Source organism: Arachis hypogaea, chromosome 6 (assembly GCF_003086295.3).
Source record: "Arachis hypogaea cultivar Tifrunner chromosome 6, arahy.Tifrunner.gnm2.J5K5, whole genome shotgun sequence".
In the NCBI taxonomy this organism is placed as follows: Eukaryota; Viridiplantae; Streptophyta; class Magnoliopsida; order Fabales; family Fabaceae; genus Arachis; species Arachis hypogaea.
The window spans coordinates 109,258,268-109,273,204 of record NC_092041.1 but is presented as its reverse complement, the minus strand read 5'-3'; the positions used below and the strand labels follow the sequence as shown (position 1 = coordinate 109,273,204).

Genomic DNA, 14,937 nt, shown 5'->3' with positions numbered 1-14,937 from the left:
GACAATTATCCGACAATTAGCCCCATCACTTATTTGCACGGTTGGAATCCATGGGTTGGAATGTATTAAAACATTCTAGAGGTAGTCTAACACTTGCAATAGACTATTCTAACATAAGAAGCCAGCATAGAACACGATGCCGACATGTGCAATTAATTATAGAACGCTACAGGATATATGTATTGTTCATCCTGCACGGTACAAATAACGATCTGACAATTAATGCATTTAATTTATAAATTTTTTTATAACATCACATTTTCGTAACCTAAATTACATAATTTAAAAGGCTACATTCTTGAATAAAAGTTTTTTTTTATTCATATATTGTATTGCTGAAAACTCTTGCACTTTAATAACCTATTTTAAAAGGGTGTTCTCTGGTGACCTGGAATCCCGTGACTAAGGGTGATTAGCAACACCATTAATAGTAAAGTTATCGAATGAATAAATGGTGGTTTTTGTTTTCATATAATGCCAAGTTGCCAACAATGTCTCAATACTCAATAGTGTGTGACACTTTGCTGAGCTGATTGGAACTTGGAAGAGACTATTATAATCTAACCCGTAATAAGTGTTTATGTTATGTTAAATGTGTGGTAACTTGTGCTAAGTTATTGTGAAGACAATGTTGTAATTTTATATACAGAAAGCCAGTTTTGTTGTTTTATCGGCGGAGGATTTCAAGAACTGGATACAAGACATGGGTTTAGTGGATTTGCTTATTACTGACTGCAAGTTCACTTGGTTCAGAGGACATTCCTATAGCCGTATTGACAGGGCCCTGGTGAGTTTGGAGTGACTAGAGAAGTTTTCAGAGAGTCGATTACGAGGTGGTCCAAGGGGTTTGTCAGACCATTGTCCCCTTATAGTGGAAGATAAGAGACTGAGAGATGGCCCTAAACCATTCAGAAGCCTTGACTCGTAGTTTACACATGAAAGTTTCTGAGGTTGGTAAAGGAGGAATGGAGAGGGTTACAAGACGTGCAATTCACAAATAAGTTGAATGCTTTGGCAGTTCCTTTGAGAAGATGGCATAAAGAGAATTTTGGAGACATGGACAACAAAATTTTGAAGTTGGAGGAAGAGATCAAGAAGATTGATGACACGGTGGGCAAAGGGGCTTATGATGAAACGGTTGAGGCAAGAAGGAAAGCGCTTGTGACATGTTGTGCAAAGTGGTATCTAAGGAAAGAACTACATTGGAAGCAGATGTCGCGCTCAAGACATGCCAGGGACATAGATAAAAACACGAGGTACTTCCACAACATAGCTTCGGCGAGAAGGATAAACAATAGGGTTGATGCATTGGTTATTAATGGAAGGTTGATAAGGAATCAAACTAGAATCAAGATTCTGATTAGGGACTTCTACAAGGACTTGTATCATCAGGAGAAGTCGCCGTTGGTGGGGTTTAGAGACGGGCTGGTGGAGAAGATTAGTGAGGATGATGCTTTGGCTTTGGAGATACAACCGACCCCTGAAGAGGTTAGAGAAGCAGTGTGGGATTGTGAATCATCAAAGGCTCCTGAGAGTGACGGCTACAACATGAACTTCATAAAGAAGTGTTGGGATGAAATTGGTGTTGAATTAACGGGGGCGGTGTTGGGCTTCTTCCAGTCTTCCAGATTACCGGCGGCTGCTAATCTCACTTGGGTTGCATTGGCTCCTAAGTTTATTGGAGTAAAGGAAATCAAAGACCTGAGGCCTATTAGTATGGTCGGGTGTGTATACAAAGTCATTTCTAAGATGCTGGTTAGGAGAATGCGAGCGATAATGCCACGACTTGTAGGTGAGACACAGAATGCTTTTGTTAAGGGCCGGAAAATACATGACGGGGCTCTTATTGCTTGCGAAACTGTTCAATGGCTCAAACTGAGAAAGAAGGAAGCAGTGATAATAAAGTTAGACTTTCAGAAGGCATATGATAGAGTCAAGTGGAGCTTTGTGGATCTTGTTTTACAAAAAATGGGGTTTGGAAGTAGGTGGAGGGGGTGGGTTATGGAGTGTGTCAGTACTTGCTCCATGTCAGTTTTGATAAACGGTTCGCCCTCTAAGCCGTTTAAGATGAAAAGGGGTCTACGGCAAGGTGACCCGCTGTCTCCTTTTCTGTTTGTCCTTGTTGTGGATGTGCTACATAGGATGCTTGAGGAGGCGGTTAGGAACGGTCGCATTTATCCACTACTGATAGGTAAAGATCAGGTTGAGCTGTCGCATCTCCAGTTTGCAGATGACACCATTCTATTTTGTCCATCAGAGGAAGAGACAGTCAATAACTACAGGAGGATTCTTCGCTGTTTTGAGTTGATGTCGGGGTTAAGCATCAACTTTGATAAATCTAGCTTTATTCCTATTAACTGTGATGCTCAGTGGGTACAACGTATGTGCTGCGTGCTGGGCTGCAAGGAAGCCTCCCTTCCAGTTAAATATTTGGGGATCTTGTTAGGAGCTAATCCAAGGTTGGTGAAGACATGGAAGCCAATTATTGACAAAGTGGAAGAAAAACTTAGCCTTTGGAAAGCCAAAGTTCTTAATAAAGCCGGTAAGTTGGTGCTCATTGAATCTGTACTAAATAGCCTTCCTATATATTATTTGAACCTGTATAAGATGCCAAAGGCCGTTGCGGAGAAGCTTATTTCTTTGCAGAGTAGATTTCTATGGAGTAAGGAGGATGGTAGGAATGGTATGGCTTTGGTTAAGTGGGAGGTGGTGCAGGCGCCCAAAAAACTTGGTGGGTTGGGTGTCGGGGATGCCATGCTGCGAAACACCGCCCTTCTTTTTAAGTGGTGGTGGCGTTTTTCAAAAGAGGATTGTCCGCTGTGGAAGAAGGTGGTTTGTGCTTATAATAACTTGAACCTAAATGTGTTGTTGTCCTCTCAGGTATTACCTATCAAGGGGCCCTTGGAAGGATATCTGCCAGTTACAGTTCAAGAATCAGCAAGTAAGACAGAAGATGATTATTGGGTTGGCTATGGAGGTGGGTGATGGAAGAGGGACTCGGTTCTGGGAGGATGTTTGGCTGCGTGGTGGTGCTCTGAAAGATCAGTTTCCGAGACTTTTCTCAGTCTCAAACCAAAGAGGATCTTTTATAGAGGATTGCGGGTTTTGGGATGGGACTGAGTGGATATGGAACTTCCAATGGAGACGAGAGCTGTTTCAATGGGAGTTGCATCTAGTAAACCAACTGTATGATGTCTTAAGGTTGATCAAATTGGATTATGGCAGTGAGGATAGAGTTGTATGAAAATTTGATAAACAAGGGGTCTTTTCTACTAACTCTTTTTTGTAGGTACTACAAGAGGATATCATTCCGGAGGATATAACAAGCTATAACTTTACAAGGACAATCTGGAAAGGTTTAGTTCCACCAAGGATTGAACTGTTTGTTTGGTTTGCTTTGATTGGTAGGGTCAACACGAAGGAGAGGCTGAGTCGGTTGGGAGTTATCCACCAGGAAGATGTTGTATGTGTGTTTTGTAACAAGAGTATTGAATATGGTCACCACTTGTTTCTTGGTTGTGATTTTTCTTGACAGGTTTAATGTGTTTGGTTATCTTTTGCTGGAAGGCTATGGTCTTACCTGGGGACGTTGAAGGAACATTTTATAAGTTGGACTGAGATTTCAGGTACCAAGGAGGAACGCAAGAGGTGGTTGATGGATTTTTGTGCGATTATCTGGAACATCTGGCTAGAAAGAAATAGAAAGATTTTTTAGAATAAAAGAAAAGGGGTTGATGAGATCATTCATATGTCCTTCATGAACTATAAGGAGTGGCTAGGTGTGGATCTTTTTTGTTGTTGATGACAATACCGGAATGACAATGAGATAATCATTACTGTTATTAAGAGTTGGCTAATTTGCTTTATCATATACATTGGGTCTTTCGTTATTTCTGCTCCACCTTATGTATTGAACTTTTTTTTTTCCAAAAAAAAAAAAGAATTGACAATGAATACCATATTCAAATAAAACAAAATTGAACTTATTTTGTGGACACATGAAATTTTTTTTTGTCAGATAAATTAACTCGCCATATTATGAGACATGCTAATATGTCATCTCAATGATTTACTAGGTCTTTGAAATTTGAATTGTTAATCACTCTTGTTTACTGATCCAATAATTTTATTGTGTTCCATTACTGAAATTACTGTGTTTAGCTAGCCTGGTCAAAAACTTCATCCCCTATATATATTCAAACGTGAAATGTGTCATAACTGAATTGGTTCTATCTGCTTGGCCATTTTAGCCACCAACAAATAAGTGCCACCAAAAGCGACACCATTTTAAAATCACATATTCTTTAAAACTTAAATTTTATTTTTTGTTTAATGATTCAGTTTTCTGGATGATTACTAGACAAATAAGGAATCAAAACCACATTTCCGATCAAGTTGATAACATATGTATATTGAAACTTGGGTTTAATTTTGATATCCTAAGTGTAAAATATTTTATACAATTGTATAATAACAATAATTTTTTTAGATGATTATTCACACAATCAATATAAAATATAGTTATTTTTGTTAATGTGACGCTATATAATTGGATACATGTGCAAAATGATTTACAATAACAGTGTATCAAAATTAAATTCTTGAAATTTAAGCTAAAGATAAAAGTAAAATAGAATTGTGCTAGATATAGTAGCCAAACTTCGCCCCCATGAGTTACATTGACCCACCACCACCACTACCACCAGATTAAACAATAAAGACACGATTGCATAAACTATTTCATGGTGGTTTAACGTGGAAGCTAACTGGGTATTTTAATTTTTTTGAAAAGTTAGGTATTGCGTGATGATAATAACAGCAAAAAGGTTAACTCAGAATAAACAAATAATATAATAAATTGAAAAAAAAAAAGCTTTATTTGCTAGTCACCTTTAAACTCTCATAGAGCCAGAGGCCTGACCCATAAAGCATGTAATTACGTTACCAACTTTAGTTTTGGGGTCGGTGCTTGTCCCAATCAAACTCCAATACTTGAACATAAGAACTTACACACTAAGAAAACCCATTATTTTTTTAATTAAAATTTTAGTTATTATTGTTATTGCTCCAAACACTTTAGTTGCATCGTGTGTGTGCTATTTGCCTTTCATGCATGCATTATTTCATTATTGATATGCATAAGCCACATCCTTTAATGCTTTTCCAAAAGTAAAATAAAGATTGTTAATCTATCTGCTTGGCTTTGTTGGGTTTGGAATTCAATTTTTTGGACCACATCATCTCATTGGCAGGCTGCTAAATTTTAGAGGCACAACGCTTTCAGAGATTTGTACTCTTTGTATGTTGCTTTACCACGTATGCTTTCACTTTGTGCTCTTTCATTTTTCATGATTCAGGTCTTGATAAAGTTTATAGAGTTTAATTTTGGTAAGATAATGTAAAATGTTTTATATAATTGTACAATCACATTTATTTTTTTGAATAATTATTTTATACTGTCAATATAAAAATAAAGTAGTTTTTTTTGCTGATATTTTATTATGTAATTTTTGTTGGTTGTCCATGGTATCTCACAATCCGACAGGTCAAGAACGGGATTCAAATTTCCAACACTTGCTTAAACGAACGAGTAAACTGATCATTCGACCAACTCAAATTAATTATTTTATTATGTAATTTAATATACGTATAACACTACTTTATATTAATAGTACATCAAAATTAATTTCAAAGTTAATAATGCTTTTGCCACACAGCGTTGGAATAGGTATTGAGATGTAAATTTAAGTTGTTATTTTATTACTTATTTAGGGTTTAGTCACGTAGTTGATGATAATTTTTTCCATTTCTTTTCAACTAATAATCCTAGATAGACAATAATTATTTAATGTAAGTTATCTTAATTTTTTATTACTATTAAACCTTTAGTAGCAGTTTAGTCTACATGTCATCAGTGATCAAATCTCCTATTGAATCCAAAGGTGTATATTCAACTCTCATCTTCCTCTTTTTATTATCCTTTAAAAAAAAAAAGACTTATATTATCGACCATGATAAATAAAACTTTTAGGATTGTGGGATGCAAAAGTTGAGCTCTCATCGTCTAGATACTTCTACACGCACGTATATAAAAATATTAATTTATTTTTTGGAGCAGCAAATAACAAGAGTGAACGCGGATCGGATCGGATTGAATATGACCAAGATTTCAATTTGATCCGCACTAAAATTATCAAATCGGATTGGATCTAATATCCACAGATTTTAAGTTTGGATCCGATATTTACGAATTGGATATCGAATATATCCGTAAAACATAAAATATTTTTAAAATCTTATTTTTATTAAAAAATACCAATAAAATTCATTTTTTCTATTTTTTTAAATATGTTTACTCTTAAAATAATATTAAACATACTTTTCTTAAATAATAAATTAAAATAATACAACATATATGATAATTATTAGTTAAAACAAAACATAAAAAAATATTTACTTATTTATTTTTTTATTTTTGCGAATATGCGAATATACAGATATCTGCACAAAATATTTGGAATCCGATCTGATTATTATGCAAATCTAATCTGATCCGATCTGATAGTCTTACAGATTGAAGCTATATTCGCAATTTTTGATTTAGATTCAAATAAATACTGTGAATATACGAATTGGATCCAATCCATGAACACCTTAGCAAATAGAGAAAGGACCGATTTTTTTCCGATTGTCATCAGTTCCCTTTATTTTGGATTAGATCTTATTAAATAGGGGTAGTGGCTTTAGCTTGCATGGCTTTTAATATGCTATTTATGTATTTATCATCAAAGTTTTCCAGTGATTAAAGTTGGCGCAAGCACTTATATGCTACTGGAACACAATTTGGCCACGCCAATTACTAATAACTTCATAGTTCATTAATTCGTAACATTTCAAATAAATAACGATGAATAAAAATAATAATAATAGATAATTGCTGAAGAAATAGATTGGCTGGAAGAAGCTCAAGTGTGATCATTCACCAATAAAAATGAAGAAACTCGTCACATTTTCTTTTTGGCACATTATTATCGTATTAAGATTAATAAATAATAACAATGATAAATAAATAACAAAAAGCAAAAATATTTCAAAATAAAAAATAACAATTGAATTAGTTATTATATATTTGTATCAGTTATATATATTATTTCATATATTTTTTAACAAATTTAATAATTATAATAATTAAATATATTATAGTAGAATAATTAAATATTTTAACAATAATAGATATGTATTTTTATATAATAACTAACTAATAACTGATTTTTTATATTTATATAAAAATCATATAGATAAATACAAAGAAAAATAAAAATAGGTATAAAAAATTATTTATCATATATTTTTAAAATAAAATAAAAATACATTATGCGGATGAAATACCACACTTGTGTTGCAATTTGCAAATGCTATTGAGCTGAAGGGCAATTCAGTGATTTCAACAGTCTAAAGCTTTCGCTAAGTTCATTCATGTGCCATGCAATTTTATTTTCTTTTATTTATTTATAATTTTTAAAATTCTATCCCAGTGGCCACCATTGCCACGTATTAATTTTCTTATTTATACCCATCAAGCTGCTTCTCTTACTCCCTTTTCTTCCCCTTCTCTTCCCACCACCCCTTCTTAGCTTCTTTCCCTCTCTCCGGCTATATGGACCCCAAATCTTGCGGCGTTATGTCAGCACCGTCGTTATTAGCCGGCGACTACTGTGACTTCCGCCGTGCTCCGACGGAGCTCGATCTGGAAGTCGAAGAATTCATGAAGACTTGGATGGCGGACGCACCGAACGAGGAACACGCCGACGACAACGACTTGAAACCTTGTATGACGGATCCGTTCATCGGCAGCGGCGGCGGTGACGGTGGCGTTCCCTCCGCCTCCGCCTCCGCCGCTTTCCGAAACCCGGTTAGTGCTCTTTCACTCTCACACACTTCACACTTTAGGAACCGCTCTGGATCTTAGCTCTCTCACAATGGAAAGTTCGTTGTATTTGGATCTCATTCTTATGCCACGTCATCAAACGGTTACAGTATTGATGATGTGGCAGTCGTTTGTTTTCTTGTGATTTTGGTTCATGCATCTAGGTTTTCATTTACCTAATCAACCACTCCATAAATCAGTGCATGCCATTTTGACTAATTCATTTATTGTGAGCCGAAGATGATTTAACCTATTTGATTAAATTATTATTTAATAATTTTTAATTAATAACTTCGTATAGAAACAACTGACTTTTGCTCCGTGAATATTGTATCATCTAAGTTGAAATATCAGTTGGTGAAAAAAAAAATGAACACAAGCTTCTCATGTGATACAAGTATACAACAAATAAAGGTAGAGTGGTAATTTCTGACTGCTTTGGACTTTCGACAAAGGCATGCTTCCTTTGAAAAGGTGTTAATACTTAGTACTAAATAGGAACCTTGCAAGTGAAGTAACAAGTTCTTATTGTAACTTATATATGAATGAGAAAAGTATAATGAAATTAATTGGAATATGTTAATAAGAATCAGGTTTAGAAATATAATTTTGTTGATTAATGAATTTTCATTAGAGTACAGATGTTGAACTCAAGGTATAATTGCACGAAAAATAAAAGAGGACAAACTTGGTTAGAAGACAAATAAAAAAAAAATTATAAATTTTACTCAACTTTCTCTTAAACAAAGAGTAAATTATTCTCCATGATAAATTTAATAGCTATTAAATAAAATAAATTATATTATCAAGATGATTAATATTAATTCTTAATTCAACTTAAATTTTGACAACTAAATTAATTAATTATAGTAAAACTATATGAACTTTATACCTATAAAATTACAAAATTTTTATATCAACTCCATTAACAATTATGAAATTTACCCTTAATGAATTAATACTTTATCTATTTTTTTGTTATTTTAAATTGGCCTTTTGATTTTTCTTTTCAATTGTTCTTTTTAGTTTTTTAGTTTTTTTTTGTATCATTAGATCTAATTAATATGTGTATGGTTTAAAAAAAATAAAAAAAATTATAAAACAATATCTCATTTGTAACTCTTATCATGTACAAATAAAATTGACTATATTTAATTAGTTTATTAGTTATCAAAAGTTAAGTTAAATTAAGAGTTAATATTAACCATAATGATATAATTCATTTCATTTAATAATTATTAGACATGTCATAAGAAATAACTTACTCTTTATTTTTAAAAAAATTAGATAAAATTAAAAAAAAAGTTGAGTGGTGAAATAAAGGACAGGCCATCTCATCAGCAGAAAATTATCAAAGTTGATTTTTTTTTTTAATGGACAAAGTTATTGATTGTTACTCAGAAAATTGTTCTAATTTTTTTTTCAAAATCACGCCAAATTTATTATAATATTTTATTTTTTCTAATTATGGCACTCATTTATTTTACTCTAAGTATATAGATTAAGAGTTGATGATATATAGAATTTTATGTAATGAAGTTCAATATATATTTTAATTTGTTCAACAATTAAACATAAACAAATTTTTCATTAAAAAAATAAATATGAAAAAATTTTGAACCGATGGTTTCTTTTTTTCACACAAGAGTTGCAAAAATATACTAACTGTTTTTTTTTTTTTTCAATTTCGTTCTCTTAAAGCCAATTCACCCCTGTAGTTTAACTTTATTAGTTTACATAGAAATTTTTGTGTTCCCTTATTAAGGTTTCATCATTTCATACTGATTATAAAATATATTATTAAACAAAAATATTATCGAGATATTAAAAGGTAACTAAATTAATAAAAAATGGTCCACCGGCCGGAATAGTTTTCATATCAACTAAAAAATAATAAGCACTACTTAATTATTTGTTTGTTTTAATTTTTTAAACAAATATATGTATAATAAAGTTGTTTTAAAGTTGTCAAATTCATGTTTTGATGAGAGAATTTTCATCAAGAATACGAACATAATCATTGTTACTTCCACCGTATCAAAGTGTTATACAGAATTCCTTGAAAAATTTCATCATCCATTTCATAGATCCAATCTAGAGGAAAAAAAGAAGGGGAAGAAATCCAATATAATTTTTTTTATCAGATAACCAATTTCATCTTTTGTTATCATAATACGAGTAATATAATAATGGATGTAAACATAATCCTTTCACATGTTATTGATGGTTTTAACTTGAATTTCCACTCTCAAAAAAAAAAAAATCCTAGCTGCTCTTTCTTATCAATTAAGTAAAAAAAAAAAAAAGAAAAGCAGCAATTTTTAAATGAATTCTAAAGCTGGTAACAAACAGATAAAAGACATGGAATCTTCCACGTTAGCATAATTAAACTGATTTCTTTATTATTAGAATGTCCTAATTAATAATATTACTGCACATGCCCATAATCTAAGTGGCCCCTTGTGTAGGCTTTTTGCTAGTGGCCCGGCCTGATAGCTTTTCATCTTTTATATATACGTATTAATAATATGCACCTTTTGCATGTCATTAACGAAAATATCTGCGAGTAGTTAAAATATATAGGACTACAAAATTGTTGTGTATGTCCATGAATTCTAAGAACTTTATTTCTTTCATCAGGTTATTACTTTGTTTAGGCACTTAACTTAATTAGTTGAATTTAAGAATATATATATATTTGCAGGATGTGGTGGTGACTACATTTTCGACCTGTACTAGTGGAGTGACAGATAATAATAACAATATTAATTATAATAACAGTACTCAACAGCAGCAGCAGCTTGTGTGCTCTCAGAACCTCACTCGCAACCATTCAACTATTGATTCTCAATCATCCATTTGTGGTACAGCTACTGGTAATAATAATAATATTATTATAATACTCAAAGTCATGTATATTATATGGTTTTGATTTTGTTAGTTATGGGCAGTTGGAAGCCCAGTGTCTGCTAATAAACCAAACGGCGGCAGAGGAAGTGAAGGCAAAGGAGGGACCACGTGCGGTTCCTCATCACGTGAGGCGTCCGATGAGGATGATGAGGCAGGTCCATGTGAAGAAAGCACAAACCCTATTGATATGAAGCGCCTCAGAAGGTATCAAACTACTTATTATTCTACTCAACCATAGGAAAATATGAGGTGCAACTTTACATGGTTCTAATTTCAGGAAGGTTTCTAATCGCGAGTCTGCTCGGAGGTCTAGAAGAAGGAAGCAAGCTTATTTGACTGACCTTGAGTCTCAGGTAATTAAACATAACTTGTTTATAGAAAAGGTGAAAACTCGAATGCATTTGTTTTTGTTAAAGTTGTTAATTGAAAATCGTTAAACATATCAAATTATTTCATATTTTTAACTAACGATTTCATATGAAAGTAAGAGTTTCTATCCTTGAAAATAAGAATACCTTGGATTCATATATTAGTTGGTTGCTGGGGCATATATCATGACCCCCACAAATATTGTGTGATTTTAATTTCTAAGTATAGTTTACTTCATTATTTATTAATTATTAAGGTTGACTTTACCACTAAAAATAATTTTAGATTATGATAATGATAATTTTGAAATTTGTTTTTGTGATCAGGTTGAACAGCTGAGGTTGGAAAATGCAACCCTGTACAAACAGCTTACAGATGCTAGCCAACACTTTCGTGATGCTGATACAAATAACCGAGTTCTTAAATCAGATGTTGAAGCTTTGAGAGCTAAGGTATATATCAGGTTCTTTTCTCTGTGTGGATCATGTTTCTCATAGCTTTGGTTAATATTTAAATTAGTTCCTGAAAAATAATTTTTTTTTAAATTTGTCTTTAAAAGATTTTTTTAATTAAATTGATATTTTAAAAATGATTAATTATTGATATTTTTTCTTCCGTGATTTTATTAACAATTTTTATCAATAATTAGTGATATGAAACGTTAATTGATAACATACATAATATTTAATATGTCTAATTAGACGGTGATTAAATATATTTATAAAAATTTATTAATTAATTTTTTTTCTAATTACATAAATTATCTTTTTAATATGATTTAGTGATTATATAGATAGATTTTTATAAATATATTTAGATATTATATCATTAATTATTGACAAAAATTATTAATAAAATTATAAAAGACAAATATTATTAATTCATAATTTTTAAAAGATCAATTTAATTAAAAAAATTAAAAACAAATTTAAAAAATATTCTTTTTTTAATAGATTAATTTACCTATTAATCCTAATCGTTTATTATGAGGTATAGAGTTAACGCAAAATGATGAATAATTCCTGTATCGTAAGGTTTTAGCGATACCATTATTAATGAACTTTAATTTTGACACGTTGAATGCATGCATATATAAGTGCAGCTCTTTTATTTGCAAATCATTCATTTAATTCAAAATAGAAATGTTAAGTACTTAGTTATTTATATACAAAGATGTTATTTCTATTTTAAAACTAATTATTAAAATGAGTTATTATATATTTTTATATAAATATATATAGTTTAATTTATTTTTAATGTATATATTTTAATATATATTTTTTATTAGTAATCAATCTTAATATATATCTAATATAGTTAATTTATATATAGTCTAACAAATTAAATGATAAAATTTAATTGTCCGGACCAATGAGTTATAACTCAACTGATATAGTCTCTTCATACTCAATTAAAAAATTAAGGATTCGAGTCTACTATTTTGGTAAAGGAAAAAAAAATTGATTGTTCTGGATCGACTCAACAAATACCAACTAAGTTGAGTCGACTAGACATATCCTACGATTTTATCGGTTCAGATAAGTCCGGATTTATCTTGGTTAACCAAACAGCAAGATAAATGTCGCCAACTCGGTTCGATTAAGATGAATCCGGGCCAACCTCGGGCATCCCAAACCTATCTTGATCACAAATGATTTTGGGTAGAGAATAATGAACAAATAAAAGAACAATTTTGTACGTTACTAACAACATTTTTGCTAATATTTGCCAACTCTTTTTATGATTGTGTTTAACGGAAATGTCTTTGTGAATGTGTCTAATAAAAATGTTTTTTTTATGACTGTGTCTAATAAAAATATCTTTATATATGTATTTTTTGAATGTATCTCCTTATACATGTATTTAAAATATAATAATTAATTATTGTTGGTAATAAGTTCGCAGATAGTATATTGGTAAGATATACTTTTTCATAAAAGAAAGTATTTAGCCACAAATAAAGAATTTTCTATGTATAAATTTTAGGTGAAATTAGCGGAGGACATGGTTGCTCGAAGCTCTTTCACTAATCTGAACAACCAGCTAATCCAGAATCAGCGGGGTCAGATGAACACCAACAATAATTTGCGGCGCGTGGCACATGTTTCGCCAACCATTACTGTCCATGGAAATGACTCCTCATATGGAAGCTGCATCACTAGTGTTGATGGACAAAACTCAGCCCATCTTGGAGGACTTGCCAGAAACTTGGACATAACTAATAATAATAATAATAATAACAACTATAGTGATTATAATGCAGTCATAAGCGATGCTGTAAGCTCTGTCACTAACTTATGGCCGTGATGAGTTTGTGCTTAATAAATGTTTCTAGACAAAAATAGTTATTTTACTACTTGACATTACGTAATTGGATGTATGTGTAAAATTATATAGTTATCTCTTTTTCCAAATAGTTTTGTGTTGAGATAATTAATTAGCAAATAGAACTTTAAGAGTTTCGACCATCCATACTCTCTTGTAGTAATGAAACTAGTTACATCCAAATTAATGTTTGCCTTTGTCCAATATAGTTCCCCTTATTTTAGTTTTCTTTGTTGTGATGGGGTATTTAATTCATCCGCAAAAGAACCTAAAGTGAATTGAAGGGTTCATCGACTTATATCTGGAGAAACTTTTTTCTAAAAATAAATATTTTTAGAAAAATTATAGTTTACTTCTGGATGTGAAATGATAGAAAATTATAGTTGACCTTTTTACTCATGCATTATCATTTTGTTTATCTTTTCGGTTCTTTTAAGTATCTTTCTGTACTTGAAATTATGCTCTGATCCTATACATTGTGTTTAGAGAAGTGAGTATTAAGAGTAATTCTATTGATAATTTAATCTTTTTCCCTTTGATACGAAATACTGAAAAATAAGAATTACTTGAAAGTTCTAATTTTCATATTTATTTAAGCAAGTAGAGTATGAATTAGAATCAATGTTGCAGAAATTGTATTTACTCTAAATTTTGGAATTCATCACAAAGTATTAACAGATTTCTTTTTCAAAGAGGGTATTATGGTCAGCTACAAACGAAAAAAAAAATTGTTATGCTTTTGTTTTTCTTACGAAAAAATTGCTATCTTATTTAGGAAACTATATTGAAATAGTACAAATCACAAGTTGAAAACATGAAATTCAGTGTTATTTGAATAAAATTTATTGTAAAACTGAGCTTTTGAAAAAAATTATTTTGTATTAATTTTAAAAATTTACTGTCATTTGAATTAATATTAGTTAGAATCATTCATTTTTAGTCTATTAGTTTAAATAATTTAATTATATTTTTACTAAATCTTTTAATTTATTTGTTGATTTAATTTTTTTTATAATTTATATTTTTATTATTAACTTATGTTTTTTAACTGCGGTCAAATAATAACTTAACAAAAATTATTTTTACCGTCTTTATATAAGTGATAGTGATTTTTTTATTATTAATTTGTCCATACTCGATTGGAAGGTCTTCCAAATAAGGATTAATAGACCTCTCTCTGCAATACCACAAAACTACATAAGAATCAGTCAAGCATAGAATAACTAGAAAATAGTGAATGTAATAGGAGAGGCTAGGATGAAGTAAGAGTTGTGTACATGGCTAATGAATTATTGGACCAACTTAATTTACAAACTATTGATCTCTGTCATATTCATAATATAATCACTAGGATAAATGGAGAAAAACAATACGGGACTCTTGGTTGACATCCAAATTCCAAACTG

The 14,937-nt window shown here is 31.2% G+C and overlaps 1 protein-coding gene across 2 annotated transcripts; it reads left to right on the top strand.

Annotated features, from left to right (window-relative positions):
- The first annotated feature begins 7,492 nt into the window (after nucleotides 1-7,492).
- LOC112755596 (basic leucine zipper 9) lies at nucleotides 7,493-13,735 on the top strand. 2 transcript variants are annotated; one of them, XM_025803786.3, is made up of 6 exons: nucleotides 7,493-7,912; nucleotides 10,632-10,791; nucleotides 10,879-11,041; nucleotides 11,115-11,190; nucleotides 11,533-11,658; nucleotides 13,193-13,735. In XM_025803786.3, exons 1-6 carry the CDS (start codon nucleotides 7,658-7,660, stop codon nucleotides 13,511-13,513), a joined length of 1,101 nt encoding a protein of 366 aa, XP_025659571.1. In that variant the 5' UTR covers nucleotides 7,493-7,657; the 3' UTR covers nucleotides 13,514-13,735. The 2 variants fall into 2 exon arrangements, with proteins under 2 accessions (XP_025659571.1, XP_025659570.1); XM_025803785.3 differs by having other exon boundaries at nucleotides 7,495-7,912; nucleotides 10,632-10,803.
- Nucleotides 13,736-14,937: the final 1,202 nt, after the last annotated feature.

Coding starts and splice junctions, on each gene's coding strand:
- LOC112755596 (XM_025803785.3), top strand. CDS start 7,658: ATGGACCCCAAATCTTGCGGCGTTATGTCAGCACCGTCGTTATTAGCC. Junction 10,804..10,878: donor CATTTGTGGTACAGCTACTG/GTAATAATAATA, acceptor AGTTATGGGCAG/TTGGAAGCCCAGTGTCTGCT. Junction 11,659..13,192: donor TTGAAGCTTTGAGAGCTAAG/GTATATATCAGG, acceptor TATAAATTTTAG/GTGAAATTAGCGGAGGACAT.